Source organism: Ischnura elegans, chromosome 10 (genome assembly GCF_921293095.1).
Source record: "Ischnura elegans chromosome 10, ioIscEleg1.1, whole genome shotgun sequence".
NCBI classification, from domain to species: Eukaryota; Metazoa; Arthropoda; class Insecta; order Odonata; family Coenagrionidae; genus Ischnura; species Ischnura elegans.
Window position 1 is genome coordinate 102,862,471 of NC_060255.1, and position 19,702 is coordinate 102,882,172.

At 40.0% G+C, this 19,702-nt stretch overlaps 1 protein-coding gene across 1 annotated transcript in view; it reads left to right on the forward strand.

Moving 5' to 3' along the window:
* Positions 1-19,702, forward strand: part of LOC124166854 (dynein axonemal heavy chain 8) — a 424,156-nt gene that overhangs the window by 320,055 nt on the left and 84,399 nt on the right. Inside the window, exon 59 of the mRNA XM_046544564.1 lies at positions 5,134-5,285. Within this exon, the coding sequence (XP_046400520.1) occupies positions 5,134-5,285 (152 nt within the window). The remainder of the gene's footprint in view (positions 1-5,133; positions 5,286-19,702) is intronic.

The window sequence follows — 19,702 nt, forward strand, 5'->3', positions numbered from 1 at the left end:
GTAAAATTGGAAGCCCTCCCAGTTTTTTACCATGCAAATAAAAACAGCTGGATGACCCGAGAAATTTCCAGCAAACGGTTATACGTCTACAGAGAAAAATTGCTGGAGAGAACCGCAAAATTGTTTTAATAATGGATAATGCCACCGTCCAAAAATACGTGGAAGATCTAAAATTGGCTTATGTTCGAGTCCTTTTTCTACCCCCGAACTCGACTAGCAAGTCCCAGCCCTTGGACCAAGGCATTATCCAGAATTTTAAAGTCCTGTACCGGAAGAAGCTTGAGCGGTATTACTTGCGATGGATCGGTATGTATATATTCATCTATTTTGCTCATGTGCGTTTGGATATCGATTTAGATATTTTTATTCATGATTATCATTCTTACAAATCTATTTGCTACTTTTAGAAATGGGAACAGAAATTAATAACATCCCGAAATGGACGTTGATACATGCAATCCGCGCCATAGCCGAGTCCTGGAGGGAGATTTCCTCCACTACCATCGCAAATTGCTGGAAATCGGCCGGATTCCCTCCGATAGCGCATCATGAGGATGTTCCCGAGGTTGATATTTGATACAACTAACCTCATAGTAATTTTACTGATTTAATATCACGGCGCTGGTTGAATCGTTACGTTGTACCTTCAGGAAGCTGCGGCAGATGAAATCGCGGAGGAGATTAGTGGCTTAAAAGAAGATTTTAAAAAATATTTGGAAAAAGCAGGAGGAGCACAGCGCGCAACATCAAGCGATTATATTGCGCTGGATGATGATCTCCAGGCTTGCGACGATTCGACGCCGGTGCCTGTGTCGGAAGAAGCAGCGGCCGGGCCTAGTCAGAATAGCAGTGACGACGATGATGAAAGTGAGGAAGTAATTCCACCTAATAAAAAAGAAGTATACGCTGCCTTCCAAACATTAAGACATTTTGATCTGGCTAACGATTTGGACCCCCAATTTAATTACCACTTATGCAAGTTAGAAACCATGGTGGAAGCGGCGATGAAGAAGGGAAAAAGGCAAAAAAAAAAGTTTTTTTTTGGTAATATAATTTCGTGTATATATTGACCTTTGTGAATAAACAACTTAAATATCTTAAGTATTGGGCTCTATTTACCGCCAATTTATATTTCAGGCTTCTCGTAATGAAGACGCACTTCCAATTCTAACCATGAACTTTCTTCTCACGCGCTTCCCAGTTCTCCCATGCTGAGAGTTTTTTCTTTCCAAAGCCAATTGTTTACTCCCTCCTGCCGCGTTTGGCTGATCTTGCTGACACCCACCTTAAGCATCCCAAACCCCTCCTTCCCCAGCATTTCCCATTCATTCCCTTCCTAAGGTCACTGAGCTTGCGTGCGTCGTAACAAAATACGGCCCCCAAACGTGGTCTGAGGCAGAGCTGAAGGACCTTTCCCCACCCTTCTTTCTCCTGCCCCCGTCACCACTCCTTATGCTGACCACACTTCTTTCCTCAGGCAATCCCTATCCCACTCTTTATTCACCCCACCCACTGGGAATGTTCTCCGACTGTGGAGAAGGGCATGGTTCATCTTTACCGGCAACGGGGGTAAGTTTTTAACCGGAGAGAGGCTGGAGAAGTATCTTCCACTATCGGGGAAATGGTGCCGTGCTTATAAAATTCTCTCTTCTTCCCTGCTGACTTTAAAATTGAAATTTAATTATTTTCTCTTCGCTGTCCACTCTATATTTATTTACGATTATGGCACGCCTATTTTTTAGTGCTAAAACTAAGAAAATCTTCGCTGTATGTCAATGATCCTTTGCATAACTTTCAATACGGCGGAAAAAGAAACACGAAAACTAAATGAGGTGAAGGTACAGGTTTTTGCGTATCATTTTTGGGAATTCACGCAAGTGAACCAATACGTTACCACGTTGAGAAATGATAAAACGTCTCTTGTCGGAAAACAATCAATGTGGATAATAATGTTTCTCTCTCTATTTCTCCGATACTGTAAGATGTTTTTCCTGTCGTTTTCCGGTTGGAACCTTGCTCCTGTCGGCATAAAAGGAGAGAAACATACTATATGAACAGGTCACCTCACACCCGGTATGAAGAATATGGTCCTGATGAAGAATTGAGTCTTTTATGGCAACGTCTGCAAAGATGATGGAACACAGTAGTCGGACGGAGAACAGAATTTACTTCAAATATTCGCCAGAAGATAATCACATCCTACTTTATTTATGATCGTAATTGAATGTTAGTGAAAATAGAGCACATTCTGCTGAAAATACGAAGTAACTCGAAATATTAACTTACGAAGGTTATTTTGGAAACGGGCTAAGACCCTCGTTTTTCTTTTTTTCTCGTCACTGAGCGATAGCGGGCGACGTAAATGGCGGTTAGACCGGCGGCAGCTAAAATTCCGTGGGTGTCAGAAACAAATATCTATCTTCAGCATACTTAATAGTTGCTATTCGCTTCTAACCAAAAATTTATAACATTACTTTCTTATAATAAACATTGCAATTCATTATTTGATTACGTTTTCTAGACTGGTCGGGAATTTCTTTAGCGATCGTTGATGTTGAAGTATGAACAAGAAATGGGAATTTTATGGTGGAATAATTATTTAACGATTTTTCACATCATAAATCGAAAACAAAAAGCCTTTTCTATGAATTATACCAAGAATAACCACCGAAAACATTTAAATAAGACCGCTAAAGACAAAAAACGGCGGAAGAAACATAAGCGAACATTTTTTTCGTGACTTATGAAAAAGGTTCGAATTTACGAAACTCGATTTTACGAAGTGCCAATTTTCCGGTCCCACTGACTTCGTAAAATCAAGAGTTTACTGTATCAAGATTTCCCTGTACTCCTATGCCTCGCTTAGCGCAAGGGATATGTTCCTTGGGGTCTTTGCGCTATACAAATTTGCATTATGTGGGAGCGTTTTAGCATAAATAAGTGAAAGTTCTCAATTGGTGAATGGCGTGCATACTGAGGAGTAATGAGGGTTTCTGTTGCTTTTTTCTCAATGACATTCGGGGCTTGAAAGGAAGTAACTTTTATTTTTTCCATTTAGGTGAACTCGTTTGCTTTCTGTATCTTTTATCTAGGTGTGCACGTTAACTTGATGATTGATCTTTAGATTCTATTGCAGTGAACTGTGGCTTGCCTTGTAGCAGGTTTGAATGTATTTCAAAAGCCTCAGTAATATTGTCGTGTTCCGAAAATGGATCACTGAATTAGGGATGTAAATTACTCAGATTTTAGGATCTCATGCCGTCAAAAGAGGTCTCAGTAAAGAAATACACACAATATCTTAAGTAATCTCCATTTAATTCTCAGACATAGAGATACAGTTTTGGCTTACTCGTTGTAGAGCATGGTGTCTCGGGTGATGAGGGGACGGGGGTCACGGGCAGCGGTTGGTCGGATGGCGGCATCGGTGCAGCTAAGTGGCGCGAAGCGTTGGTTCAGGTATTGCAGCAAGTGCGAAGTGCGTGGCGTCGGCCATCAGAGAGAGAGAGACTCTCCGGAAGGAGATGGCCTTTTATAGGTTCATCCCTAAAGCTTCTAGAATGTTCTATTGAGGGAAATGCCACGCCCGATGTTCTAGAAGGTGGGATGGGAGATTGCATCGGAGACGCGTCTCTTTGACCTCTACGTGGCGTCCTTGAGAGTGGAAAATATCCAAGCTTGGGAAAGACGCACGTAGTCATATAATTTAAGATGCACAACTTAATCAACAGGATGACTGTGGTTGGGTGGATGCAACTCTTGGGTGCCCCTCCAACCACAGCCTAGGAGATAATTGCTAAGCGTGTTGCAGGTGGCTTTGTGCATCGTGAGAACTGCCTGCATCTCCTGATTCAAATGAGAAAGGAATTTAGGGTTATAGGTTTGGAAAGTCTTTTGGGGCCGGCTGTGACCCAGGTCCTAGTGGTTATCCTTCAAGGAGATCCCAACTCGACTAGGAATGGAATGTGGGGGTGACTGCTAAAGGGATAGTGGCCAGGGACACAACAATATCCTAAGGCAGGGGAATACAGCAGTCATTTATGACTATATCCTTGATATCCTCCTTGGTCGGTGAGTTCACTAACCTCAGGAGGGAGTATCACCGCATCACTTCCCTCGCTAAGTTCTATCAGTGCAGTCACTATTTCATCAGCCGTGATGTACCCCTGAAATCATCCATATCTAAAATACTGTAATCTTTATTGAAGTTCCTTAGTTTAGAAAATATTGTTCACTACTTCTGTCGTTAAATAATATTCTTCAGTTACCTACTTGACACTTCTTCCAAAGTATACTTCTGAGGCGTAGAAATGAGGTGTAAAATTTTCCTAATTTTCATTACAAATTACACTTTTTCATCTGGATGAATTTTGTTACTACAAGCCGACCAAAACATATTGCAATATTAATAATATAATTACTGAAAGAGAGATAAAGAGGAATTTCAGAGGACTATTTAACTGATATCTACCCAATTGAACAATGATTCTTAGCCCTACACCATCTAAGCGCTGGAAGAAGGAATGGCAATCACTGAGAAAAATCCAAGGAGCAACTAGAGGAACACTCCACCCTCTGCCATACTCCTGCTTCAACGTATACGTTGCTCAACCTGTCATTCTATCATCTCTAAAATTGAATTCATCCATATTGAATAAGATAATACTGAAATTGAATAAGCAGCTATTCTTTCCGTGGTTGAGACAATAGTACAGCCGGTATGGTTGGGTGTATGTACTTTTGGCAAAATATAAAAACGTGGAGTGCGTGGGTTTGGGGGGGGGAAAGGATGGAGATGTCAGATGAGGAGAGGCCTTCCAGTGGGGCATGTTCCTTGAGAAAAGACTTGATATTTTCCTGGATGGTGGGGTTAAGGTCATTAGGCATGAGTGTGTATGAAGTATAACAATAAAAAAATAAGTTTAACTCAACTATATATGCTTATAGCTTAGTTGTAAAAAATTATTTATTGCTGGTTACATTTCATTCTTCTCCATTAAATATTTCATGAAAATGTTAAGCTAAATTCTGAGGATTTAATTTCTAGGAGTGGAGTTATTTTTGTGTTCTAGTTATATATTCTATGTCAACTTGCTAGTTTTTCTTTTAACACATTGGCAAAATCTATAATGAAAGGTTTGGAAGACCAGCTCCTGGGACGTGTCATATTGGCCGAAAAGAAGGAGTTGGAAGCTGAGAGGGTGAACCTCATGCAAGATGCTACAGCCAATAAAAGGTTAATGCAGGACCTGGAGGATGAACTCTTGTTTAGGCTAACTTCTGTTGAGGTACATTCCTATTATTTTCTTATAAATTAAATGGTTTATGTAGTTAACTGTTTATTTTTCTTGAGTGAGCCATGGGCATTATGGTTTCTCAGGACTCTGGGCTTTGAATATATTCATTTCTTGCAAAAAATGGCTGCTGCAATTCAGCCTATGTTTTTTTCCTAGTCGTAGCTTGCACTGCCTCTGCTCAGACACTCTCCCTTCCTGAGCCTTATGAAACTAATCTCTGGTCATGCTTATTACGGTGAGACCAGGTTGATTCCTTTGATCCCCCCTGCCCTCTTGACAATGCAGGCTGAAAAAGGTCTGTTGGCTGGTGGACCTGAAGAGGGACCTCACAAGGTTGAAAGACGTTTGATTCCACTCCAAGAATGGTGGCAATTCCAAAGACATTTATGTACTCCTTATCCAACTACATATGTTGAATGGAATAGCATTGCAAAAAGAATTTCTTAGACTTTTCTTTGCTGAAACATCCAAATATTTTTAACCAAGAGATTATGTTACTAACCTTTCAACTCCTACCCGCTCTGCTACTGGACATTATAGGTAGCTTACCTAAATACAATTATGTATAATGATCGTTTTTCTGGGTAAAGAGCTACTTATTTTTTATTGTTATGACTGAACAAGTTATTACCCTTTTTGTATCCCACAAGCAAATGAAATAATCCCTCTCTTAAATCACATATGAGTAACAATTGCCGTTTACATAAAAAACACTTAACATGGGCAAATCACTTCACAAATCCAAAACGCACAGTATCTGGGGAATTGCTCCCTTCAAAATACATACCTCATTAGGTGTCATAATTTAGTGTTGTCTGTCTTCCAGCGCCATGACTCCACACTTGATTTGTTCCTCTCCCACGACTGCCACTTTGCAGTGATTCACTTGGCTACCCCCTGCTAATGCTTCCCCCTCTCTATCACACAATACATGTTGCACAATTTTATCAAATCATCTCACAATATGCAAGGTAAAATTCTTCTTTAGTGGTGTGTTCTGTGAATCTGCTCATCAGCATCATGCTGCACTTTGAGTTTTTCAGATAGTCCCCACCCTTTGCATGCGGTGGCTTATATATAGCAGATCGCCAAAGCATTTTCATTCATCTGGGAGCTTCGCTATCAAGATCCTTCCGTTTATCTGGGATGTTCTAAAAATTTGTATGGTTCCAGTTCTTATTTATTGTTATAAATTTCACATAGTCATGAGATCCTGCCACATGATGTTCAATACGGATGAATGTGCATTATTGAAAAACTTTGAATGTAGATAAATGAGTTTGAAATTTAAATAGCGGCTTTCTAATTATGAAAAATCAATGCAGTGGAACAATTCGCATCACCTTGTATACAATTTGCTTTTCTGGATTTCAAAAATATGCATAAATTACGTTTTCTATAATGGATGATCTTCTTTTGTGAATGCATTATGAAACCTCAGTGAGTACGTTTCATTGCACTCTTACATTTTGAACCTCTCCTCAATTCTTTTCCATTCATGACCATCTTGTTTTCAATGCTACAGTTGAACCTCGATCTATCGTTTTTCAAGGGGACACACGGAAAAAAATGAATGTGGGAATGTTTGACCAGGACACAGGAATTTTTGCTCATAATTGTGATGTTCTTTAAAGGATTCCCTCAGGAATTTATCTGTTTACAGGAATATTTAAATTTTATGGAAACACTTTGGGCATATTGTTGATTTGACTAATGTCTCTTTCAAATATCCTAAGGGAACATGCCAACTTGCTAAAAAATGTTTGCAGACCATCTCAGCATTTACACTGGTACAATAGATTTCTCTCTAATGTAAAAAATATTATCCATCAAATGCCATATTGAGTATGCATATTTACGAGAGCAATGGGCATGTTATGCCTAAAACAGTGATTGGTCTACTATCACAATCACATTAAAACAGTCTACTATCTATTCCTTTGTAATGGGTATATTTTAAATGCAAACGAGGCAGTCTTGTAAAGTGCAAACAATGTTGCATTAATCGGCAGCAGTTTGCCCACTTGATCCTTAGCTTCATCCGACTTGTTGTAATTGCAAGGTAGCTCGCTCAAACCCCACCATCGTGTGCTAGTGGACAATTTGAGGTGTTTTGCAATATTCGCACACTTCTCCCCCAGATTCTTTTCTTCTTCTTTTGTTATTTTCTGTCCATATTTTTAATTTCTCCCTTGCTTCTTTGAAAGGGCTATTGCCCAAAGTGAATACAGTAGACTCTCGTTTTTACGAAGTTCACGGGACCGAAAAACCGGAGGTTCGTAATAACCAAGTTCGTATGAACGTTTCTTTTTGGAATTGTTGAAAGAAAACCGTATATGACAAATGCGGTTGAATTACGCGGCAATATATATAAACAGGAAAATTCGTTTCAATTTCTCAACAGAAAAATGACGTAATCAAGGGTTGGTATCTTTCCGAATGCAGTAAGTTCGATATACGAACTAGATGCGTTCCAAGACCTTGTTCCTAAGTTGATAAACCTACGGTCCGGCCGCCGAGAGTTGTCCTATGACAGGCGGAATGGTCTATATCAGGGCACCGTTGCCAGATAAGAAAGGGAAAAGTCTACAAAGAGCTTCGTGAAGCAAGGAGCCGGAAGGGTCGACGAGCGTGAAGGTCCCAGCGAAAGAATCACTTGTTTTGGTGATTAGAAGATGTGGCATGTTTTGGTGGATCAGGCTTATGTCGGTGCTTTGACAATGTTGTATGAGTATGCAATGGTTCGTTTGGGAGACTGCGATTGGCAGTAAACCGTGCTGGCGCAGGGTTATCCGCTCCTCCTATTGTGCCGCCATCGGGCAACTCTCGCCGGCCAGACTGTATGCAAGGCATCGAGGAATACGGTTATCCTGCAGAATGCAACACTGCATAAATATTGTGCGCTAACTAACGATTGAGACGAATTGATCCAGCTGGGCGTGCAACGCAGCCGGAGCTGAAAAAAACTGCTCTCTGCGGCAAGGAAGAACAAGCGAACTGCTGAACAGTTCCTAACTTCACACCGGATCCAATGATACCTTGTTCAGATTATGCCTAGAGTGCGAGTTCCTCTATGCCGCTCCGCATATTAATGGCTAAATCAAAAGGTGCCAAATTCGAAATTTGAAATTTTTGCATTCTGGTATCTGTGGAAGTTCGTAAAATGAAACCCGAAAATGTAAACAACCAATCAAAACAGTCAACGCAAAACGATAAACGACTCCAGTTCTAGCTCGTATTAGTAGTACCATTTTAGGCATGTCGCATCATCATTTTTGACCGGAAAATATGTATATGTACCAACTTCCTCTTTCCAAAACTTTTTCATCGTCGCATGGTCTTTGACAGCTTGGGGCCTCTCTTGTCTTCTTCATTGCATTTCATGGGCATCCATTTCCTCACACCTTCTTCAGCCTTCTCTCCCATTTTCTTCCTCTGATCCTAAGTTGTTTAATATCTCTCCTCTCTGCATATCCTATCAACTTCTCCCTTGCTTTGATTATAAATCCTGTCTCTCCCTTAATCCCTTCCATACCTATATCCTCATTTATCGGGGAGGGGACTCTACCGACCTCTCCCCTCCCCCCCCATGCTGCATGCCAATATTATGTGCTCAAAATTGGAAACTTGTGGTTGAATAGTGGCTGACATATTTTAAAACATGAAATCTAATGAACCTGAAACATTGAGCCTAGTTTTCCCTCTATCTTTCAAATCCATTGTTCTGAGAAGATTTTTTTTCCTAGCTTTAAACCTTAGCATAGCATTGATGTAACCTCTCTGATGCATTCCTGTATCTTCTCTCTTGAAACTTGACTGAAACAACCTTGAAACTCCCTGCCTTGCTTCTATACTGAAACTGCATTGAAATTGAAACAAAACCAGTGGAGTTAGGGAGAGGGATAGCAGTGCAATTAAGAACTCCAATTACTCCAATGAAACTCCCTTGGCTGACTGAACTGAAACTCCCTAGGCTAGCTACACTGAAACCTCCATGGCTACTAGCTAGACTGAAACTCCCTTGACTAATAGCTAGACTAAAACTCCCTTGACTACCCAGACTGAAACTCCTTTGTCTGCCCGGCTAAAACTCCCTTGCCTACTGAGCTGAAACTACCTTGTTTGGCTGAATACAATTCCCCCACCCAATCCATTGAAATTCCCTTGTCCAATCATATGAAACGTTGTAAATTAACAACTTGCGCAATCTTGTCAACAGTGGATGATCACATAATAGGTTTCTCCCACAATTTTGCATGCATGATAAAAGACAGGTGAAAAAAGGGTAGGCAGGTGATTGCGAGTGACAATAGTTATAACTGCAATGACCACAACATTTTTCAAGACATAATTTATTAGAACATGAAAATACATCGATAAATTAATAACTGTTAAATGCACATACAAAAATATTCTAAATGAAATAAGTCATGGAAGTTGGGTGCTCCTGCAATAGAGAAGAAACATGACTGATGAGAGTCACAAACGACTTAACTCATAATCAAATTAGAATTAGAGAATTTAAAGAGTTGGGCAATTAAGATAAAGTAACCATACCACTGGATTCATTCAAGGTACTCTTAACCCTTAACCAGTGACGTGCAATTCTGGTTGCACTACCAATGACGTGCGGTCTGGGAGACCGCAACAAATCAAAAATTCATAAAATGTTGCAATGCCATTTTTTCTGTTTTGTTTAATTTTTATTTAAATGCTTAACTATTCTAAAACTTATATTAAAAAATTTACATTCCCATTACAAACCAATTTTTTAATAAAAAAATTTTATTTGAAGCAGGATCAAAAAACTGATGCCAAAAACAATTGAGTTATAATTATCATATTTATGTATCAAAATTTTGCCAGATTTCAAAATAAGGCCTGAATGTTAAAGTTGGATGGCTAAGTAGTAACTAGCCATGAAGTTTATCTCGCTTATTCCTTTTCGTGTTGCATTCTGCAGTCGGATCAAAATTACAATTTTTCACAAAAGCACACAGTCTTTTTGCATTGGAAAAATAAGAAAGAGGTTTTCCGTGTTTTTGTACGGCGGGAAAAGTCTACATATTGACCACATTTAAAACCTTCCAACTTCTTCACCCTCTCCCAATGGTAGATGGAGAATTTGTGCAATAATTTTTCCTACCTATCTCGGGAGTCTTCGTTTGACATTCTTCTTCCCATATGGAGTCTAACGAGATCTCCACTATTGATTTAATACAATTAAATAGTGTCATATCTCTCATATCTTTCTCATACTTCTGAAGCACAAAAGAGTTGACAGAGGAAATATTTAATATTCTGAAAAACACTGCCATTGGCAACCTCCCGGATGTGTATCTACAGTACATTTTGTCTAAAGTATCTATGCCACCTTTAGTTGCGTTGTAAAAAGCAATTACCACTGGTTTCCCTGACTCTATATCATCACTCACCCTCTAGTGCATAAATGAAACTTAGCAAATAGCCTTATATATTTTGGGGAAATTGGACGCTACAGTCTTGTTTGCCGAAAATTCGTAAAATGATGAGCCAATTATGTGTCCTTTGGATGACGCAAAATCATTAAGCCCTTCTATCTTTTTGATCATACCAACATATTCAATTGTAAAATTCGCTCATCAAAAATTTGAGACTATTAATCAAGAAGCTCAATATCCTTACCTAGTAATGTTATGTAATCCTTCAAACCAGGTTTCTGCGTAACGGTGTTATGGAAGGACGTACAAATTATTCTCTTTGGCTCATTTGATGACCACTTATAGCGATTTCTCTTGCAAAAACATTGTTCTTGCCAGCGGAGATCTTTTACTACATCACTTCTGTCATCATCTGCGCTCCCTCCTTTACTATCAGTTGTATTTGCCGGCATTAGTCGACAGATTTTTGCATTACTTCAGAAACTACGCACTCGAGGGTTTTCTGGTTGCTTGAAAAAAAAGGGCCAAAAAAACGCTTCAGACAAATGTAGACTTAATGTCACTTGCATTTCGACGTTTTACTCTCCGTGTTTCCTAGGCTTTTTTTAATTTCTCCTTGCAGTAAAACTCGATGCTAAGATCTTCTGTCCCTAAATAGTTAGGAGGAGACCGATTGCTGAAAGATACCCGTAAATAAATGTTGTGCTCCAGCCATGGTCACGCGAAATTTCGGGGTTCAATTGGTTCCAAATTACGAAGTACTCTATATGTATACTGCCTGCTAGGGGTACGAGAATTCCACCTCTATTTTATTCTAATTATTGATAACATCTATAAAAATGTTAGCATTTAAAGAATAAAATGTGTAATATTTCCAATAAAAACTGGATTTCATTTGTTTTGCGTTCACCTTCAGAAACTACTTGTGTGAAAAATTATAAGTGGTTAAATGTCCACTTTGTACTACTAAAAATGCTTCCTAACAAAATATTAATTATTCTTATGCTTAATAAATCACTACGAATTGTTTATAATAACTGTTTTAATATGTAATTTCCATCAGCATCACCTTTATTGATTTTTCTCACAGACCGCTAATCGAATTCAATTGCAAATTTACAGAAATTAATAAAAGGAACGTTAAATTTTAAGAGCGCGATGTCCTTGTTATGAAAAAAATATGAAGCTAACGAGAGTTATAGATATTTTGAAATATTAATTTAGAAAATATTCATATTTTTAGAAATGCAGCGGTCTCTCAGACCGCACGTCACCAGTTAAGGGTTAAATCTGTCACAGGTGTCAAACCTATACTCTACGCTGACGATACTAATGTTATTGTATCTGCCCCATCATTGAATAGCTTGTCCCTTACAGCAGTCACTGCCACTAAACTCCTATATGAATGGTGTCAAAATAATTTTCTTAAACTGAACCTTGACAAGTCTGGCCTTATTTATTTTTGCAACAAAAATAAAGCACCTGAAGCAATACCAATTGTTGTAGAGGGGAAACAACTCCCACAAATTACCAGTTCACAGTTCCTAGGAGTTACCCTGAACAAAAATATAACATGGGTCGAGCACATCAGTAAATTGCGCTACAAGCTTAGTTCAACATGCTTTCTCATAAGAAGCATCAGGAACACCATCTTATTGTCTATTTACTACAGTGAATTTTATTCTCGCATTACTTTCAGTATCCTGTTTTGGGGTTCCTCTCCCCATGCTACTGAAATCTTCAAAATTCAGAAGCGCATCATAAGGTTGATGTGCAATGCCCCTATGATGCACCCTGTCTTCCACTTTTTAAAAAACTGTGTCTCCTGCCACTCTCACAAACTTTCGTTTACTTGGCAATTAGTTCTATGGTTGCAGAGTTTTTGGTTTCCTGAAATTGTGAAATATAACACTAAAGTGAAACGTTCCAGATGCTAGGCAGTGTAGAAGAACTTATCCCAGTATTCTTCGATTACATATGGCTTTGCGAATGTACGTATAATCAAAGAAGGAAGTTATTCAAGTCAATAGTTACATATGTTATAGGGAGTTATGGCAGTGGTAATAAGATTCACACAGCGTTAGTTCAACAAGATATATTCGGATATAAACGGATACAACTCAATGGTACATTAGGTGCGAACACACAGAGAGACCACTAGCGTGCACCGGAAGTGCGCGCGCACACAATCAACAAACATCCAATACAATCGATAGTATCGAACAATCGATACAGGATCATAGCAGACAGACATAAAGAAACTATTTGAGCACACCCTTCAACACTCCCCTTTGCTCATAGTTGCAGCCCCTATTCTTTAGTGAACTTCTGAGTCTTTATACGGTTTAATCCCTTGTTTAAAATGTCAGCTACATTTTCAGAGCTTGGGATGTGCACATAAACTATTAAACCCTTGGATACACAGTCTTTGACATAAAAGTAACGCACTTGGACATGCTTTGAACTTTCGGCAACAACCTCGTCTTTGGACCATGAAATGGCTCCCAGGTTATCACAAAAAATCTTACATGGTTGAGGACAGTAAAAGGATTGCCCTAATTCCTTCAACAAGGATGATACCCATACAACCTCTCTAGCTGCTTCCTGCATTGCAACAAATTCTGCCTCACATGTTGATTGAGACACAATCTTTTGCTTCCTTGACAACCAAGACACTGCCAGCCAGTATAAAGACATACCCACTCCTGGATTTTCTGTCCACTGTGCAACCTGCGAAGTCTGAATCACAAAACACCCTTAAAGTCTTCCCAGTCTTTCGATAAACAAGTTTCAACTCTTTCGTTTTGAGCAAATACTTAAACACACGCTTCACAGCTCTCCAATCAGACAAAGTAGGATTTACACACTTTTGACTTAGTTTACCTATGGCACATGCAACATCTGGATGGCTTACCGTGGCAACATACATTATATGACCTATGGCTTGCTCATACAATTTTTTGTCAAAGGGTTCATCACAATCAATATCAAAACCAGCTTCACACTCCTTAGCTAAAGGTGTTGACACCCCAGTCTCATTCATAATATCAAATAACTCTAACATTTGACTCACTTGGGCAGATTGGTCGAACACAACCGTCTCACTGTCAGGCATAGTTAGATGAACAGAAAGAAATTGGGTGTCAGAGCCCAACATTTTGACATCCAACTTTTCTTTAATCTCGCCCTTAAAACCTTCAATCATAGACCTTTTCCCAACAATCAAAAAATCGTCAACATACACAGCCACAATGAGATCCTTAGTTTCATTTACACATGAATCACTCACACAAGGTTTCAAGTCCATACCCTTCAAAATATTGTTTATGTGTTTGAACCACATCCTCCCTGCTTGCTTCAACCCATAGAGACTTTTCTTTAGTTTGAACACATATTGGTTCCTATTCTTTCCCTCAATTTCGAAAAATTCAGGTTGCTCCATATATATGTCCTCATCTAAGACACTGTTCAGGTAAGCGCACTCCACATCAATGTGTTCATAACACCATTCATTCTCAGCACAGAGAGCAAGTAAAATCCTCAATGTTCTGCGTTTTATAATTGGACTGAAGGTCTCAGTGAAGTCCACCCCAGGTCTCTGCCAGAATCCCCTTGCTACAAGTCTAGCCTTAGGTCTGTTTGAGTCCCTTTTAATGCTTAGAACCCACTTACAATCGATCACATTTGTATTTAACGGTCTCTTGACAATGTCCCAGACATCCTTTTTGTAAAGGTTCTCTAATTCAGCCTCCATAGCTAATCTCCATTTTTCAGATTCATTTCCCCTTAAAGCATCATTTACAGAAATGGACACACACAGATCTTGAGCCCTACAAATCATTGCAATGTTCCCACAACAAGAATGAGTCTTTTCTTTTCGAAGTCTGGAAGACCTCCTAGGGGCAAGTACATTTTCAACTCCCAAGTTAACCCCATCGTCAAGTACCCCCTCATGATTTTCATCTCCATTCATCAAGTTCTCCAAGAAAAAATCACCATCTCCTTCCTCATACTCACCATCACTCTGGACTTCAGGCTCATCCGGGTCAAAGGTCCCTTCATCATCCACATGCCATATCCAATCATTACATCTCCTTGGAATGTGAGTGATTTCACACACCTCTTTACACGGGAACACCCTCTCCTCAAAACGTACATGACATGATATAATGACACTCCTACTTTTTGGCAAATAGATTCTGTACCCCTTCACTTCTCTATCATATCCCACAAAAATACCTTCATCTGCCCTACTGCCAAACTTATTTCCAGTTGGACTCACCAGATACCAGACCTTACAACCAAACACCCGCAATCTAGAAAGCTCCCCTTGGATGTCAGCCTTCTCTCCTTTCCATAATTCCAAGGGAATTTTGTTCTCAATTGCAGACGATGGACACAAATTTCTGATATGACATGCTGAACTTATTGCTTCAGCCCACAAGAAAACGGGAAGCCCTGCTTGAATAAGCAAACACCTTGCCATTTCCACTAGTGTTCTATTGGCACGTTCAGACACACCATTTTGCTCGGGGTTTCTAGACACACTTTTCCGATGCAGAATACCCTCAGCCTTCAAATAATTCTCAAACTCAACACTTGTGTATTCACCACCATTGTCTGATTGAAAAGCACTTATTTTCACCTGATGCTGAGCCTCAACCTCTCTCTGGTATTCTCTAAAGCATTTAAATACTTCACTTTTTTTCTTGATTATCCTGACATTTGTGAATCGAGAGAAATCATCAATGAAAGTCACAAAATAATGACCTCCCCCCAACGATTGACACTGTGCCCTGCCACTTATGTCACTGTGGACAATTTCTAAAGGGTGTTCACAATTGTGATGAGCAACTTTCGGAAACGGCAACTTAGTCATTTTACCCTTCACACAGACTTCACATAACTCATCGTCCCTTTTGGAATCCTCATTCTTGAGATCAAGACCTGGGATTCTGTTCATAGCACCTTCATGGAGATGTCCTAATCTCTCGTGCCACAACGTACTCTTGAAGGCTTTGGCCTGAAATACTTCGATTTCTGTACCACCATTGCACTCATCGTTGACAGAAACATTTGCGACGTAGTTCTCATCTGGCTCAGTCTCTAAATAATATACATCATTTTCCACTAAGGCATTGAACAAAACATCACCGTCATCATGCTCTCCAATCGCTTCATTCAATCTGAACACGGTCTGTACACCTTTCTTCGCCAGCTGTCTGACAGACACAAGATTCACGTCCAACTCAGGTACCCACAGAGCATTTGATAGTGACAAGGTCCAGCCCCCACAAGAGTTTGCTAACTTGATGACAATAGTTCCCTTCCCCTTCACGGCCAGACGTCCCTTTCCAATCTTTACTTCTCCGGTGGCAGGTTGGAAATCAAAGAAGCGGTGACGGTCTGGCGTCATGTGGTTTGAAGCACATGAATCTAGGTAACTAACACACTTTCTTTGGGAGCAAGCCAAAGCAAACGCAGATATGAGTCCTTTAAACTTCGGCTTGTCCCCTCCTTTCTCGTGTCTCTCCCGTGACTCCTCGCCTTTTCCTTTTCTTTCCTCCGACTTGTCTCCCCTCGGCGCACCACACTGGTAAGAAATGTGGCCCCACTTACCACACTTATAGCATTTCTGATCAGCAGTGCTCCTCTGCTTTCCGTTGTTGGCTGCTCTCGTCCTGCTGAACTTCCGTACTGCCAACGCACTGCCATGTTCAGAGGACTCCACAGCATTAATCCTTCTCTCCTCAAGCAGAAGGTCTGCCTTCACCGCCCTCGACGTCAGTCTCTCATTGATCTTTGTTATTCTCACATACGTAGAATACTGTGGATCCTTCACGAGTCCCGCCAATATAAAAGAGGCCACAACGTGGTCTTGGAATACGATGCCGTTTTTGGTTAATTTACCGCAGAGCTCCTGTATCCTCCCAGTGTACGCTGAGATGTCCATCGCCTCTGTCTTCTCAATGCTACCCAGCTCTCGGAGACACATAGCTATATCCATGGATGTAGCCCTCCCATGAATCTCTTCTAAGGTGTCCCAACACTCCTTGGCTGACCTCAAATGGCTGATGTCTGTGAGGTACTCTGGGCGCACATGCCGGAAAATGTATGCGCGAGCCTTGTTGTCCTTGCGCATATTTTCTGGTCTCTTCAACTCGTCTGCACTCAGCCCCGGGTTGATTGCGTCCCAGCAGTTCAGAAAAATCATCGACGCCTTCAACATGGTCCTCCAATATTCGTAATTATCCTTGCTCAGGATTGAATTCACTTGCCTATCCGAATCCAGCAACTCATCCTGATCCGCCATGGTCTCGCCTTTTCTATTATGTCCAATTTACCGAATCACTAACGTCTATCACCACACAGCACGATCCCTGGACCCATAACCTGTTATAGGGAGTTATGGCAGTGGTAATAAGATTCACACAGCGTTAGTTCAACAAGATATATTCGGATATAAACGGATACAACTCAATGGTACATTAGGCGCGAACACACAGAGAGACCACTAGCGTGCACCGGAAGTGCGCGCGCACACAATCGACAAACATCCAATACAATCGATAGTATCGAACAATCGATACAGGATCATAGCAGACAGACATAAAGAAACTATTTGAGCACACCCTTCAACAACATAAAAGGTTCGTACGTTTTAATATAAATTGCACTAGTGATACCCACCCCCATTCATTATTTCTTTGAAAGCCCGCTCGAGTTTGCTCTTCATGTCCTCTGCAGGATGACTAACGGATGGCGTGGCATTAATGACCGGTGTATTCTCCTCCTTGTCCGGGTTATCATTAGGCAGGAAAAGTGGACGGCAGTCACCAAGGTGTTGAAAGAAGAATTCAGTAGTGGCTGCATGACCCTCGAAAAATGTCCTCGAAATCCCTAACCATGTCTGGATTAAAACACAAATTCAATGTCAACATTCTTATGGCTAAATACGGAAGGAATAAACATGCCATCAGTGAAGTTAGAACGCTTACCTCCAATTTTGACTGCAGCCACCTCCTCCGACCTCGTTCTCCCCTTAGCCTTAATTTTGATTTATACTTTCCATTAACAACTGTCAAAGTATCAGGAAAATATTTATGTCGTCAATCTTTTCACGCCTACTCACCACTCGTCTTTGGCTCCTGGCAACTTGAGAGAAATAATGGCAACTGACAGCTTGATGGCCGGGAAAAGATACCCTGTGTTGCCAAAAGCTAAATTTAAAAAAATACATTGCCGCTGACAACATGGGTCGCTTACATGTCTGGTAGATGGGTTCTGTATGTTGGCAAAACTTATGCTGGATAGCACAGCTGTGCAGCAAGGGAGAAGCAATTCAAATTTATGAGGGAGAGGGAATACCCAAATGCTGCAGCAGCTCTGTGGCAGGGCAGTAAATAATGATAATATGTTTTATTTGCCCAAAAGACCAAGGTACATTTGTCAAGGTATAAGGCACATCCATCAAAAACATAAGTTACTTCACAAAGCATAAAATCAGTGTACATATATATCACATATAATTATCACTCATAACAAAAAAGGAAAAAAAATCACATTGTATAACATTCCATCAAGCCCTTAACTCGTGTAAGTATTCCTCCAAAGAGTAATATGAACCTGAAAGAAGGAACCTTTTTAATTGCATTTTAAATGCATTAAATTTTTAAATATTTTTTACATCAGCAGGGAGTTTATTATAAAGTCGTACCCCCATTTCCCTCGGGCCCAGTTTGTTTAAGTTTGTCCTTGTAGTAGTGTAATGTATGTCATGCTTGCATCTCGTGTGATGGGAGTGATGGTCACTATTAAGGGGAAAGCTTATGATATTAGATTTGATGTACAACACAGTAATCATTATATAAATGCAAGGCAGTGGCAGAAGGCCTAGCTCCTTGAATAAGGGTCTGCGTGAGTATCTGGATGGTTTCTGGGCTATGATTCTAACAGCCTTTTTTTGAAGTCGGAAAATGCACAATGAGTTGAGATGAGAGGAACCCCAAAAAATTATACTGTGTAGGATATGGGAAAGACATTCAGCAAGAGAGATTCAGTGGAGTCATTAAGTTGGCCTGGCCTGAGCCTACCATCCAATTCAGTGTCAGTAGTGCTTACGTGTAGCAAGAGAGAAGCAGTTCAAATGCAATGGACTTGCAAGGGAGAATGGCATCAGAGTTTCAGTTGAGTGTCCTTTTTCTTCTTGAGGACAAGGCAGTGAAGAGCAGTTACAAGATTGTTTCAAGGCAGTCTCCACACATTCAATGGAGTTTCAACCCAGAATCAGCTCTGTTTCAAGGGAAAAATATTTACTTGAGAGCTGGTATCTTGTGCAGTGTGCATCTAGGTGTCATTTGGCTAAACCAAATGTTTATTATGAATGGCTTTTTCCCTCTATAAAAACCCTCCCCCCCCAATTTCCCTCCTACAAAATTCCTTATCATTGTCCCCCCATTTCTCTCCCATATTGTATTGCATTGCTCTATTCACCTGTCTCCACCATATTTTCCTTATTATCTTATGAACGGGAAACAATTACAATTTTTGGTTTTTGCAGCCCTTCTTGCATGGTATACCGTTTGTCGAAAAAATGGCTTCTGCTATCGTTTAAAAAATATTACTATAAAAGGAATTAAAAATTATATGTTTGGCCTGCTCATCGTAAGATAAAATCCCAATTATTCATTTAAAATGAATGAAAGAATGCACTTCAAAGTATCATCAATACGTCAGATACTATACTTGATAAACTAATAGGGTCATCCTCCCAAAAATGTACATTTTCTCGTGGAGAATTTAAAAAAATTAAATATATGCTTACATAAAGAAGCAAAATTTTGTAATTACAGTTTGTCATTCCTGCAATCTAATGGCATAAGTGGCAGATATCGTTAGTTATATTTACACTGTTTTTTTTATTTTTACTTTTGTGTTGTTTACGGACATGATTTATTTGTTTACGAACATGAATTATGTCCACGGACA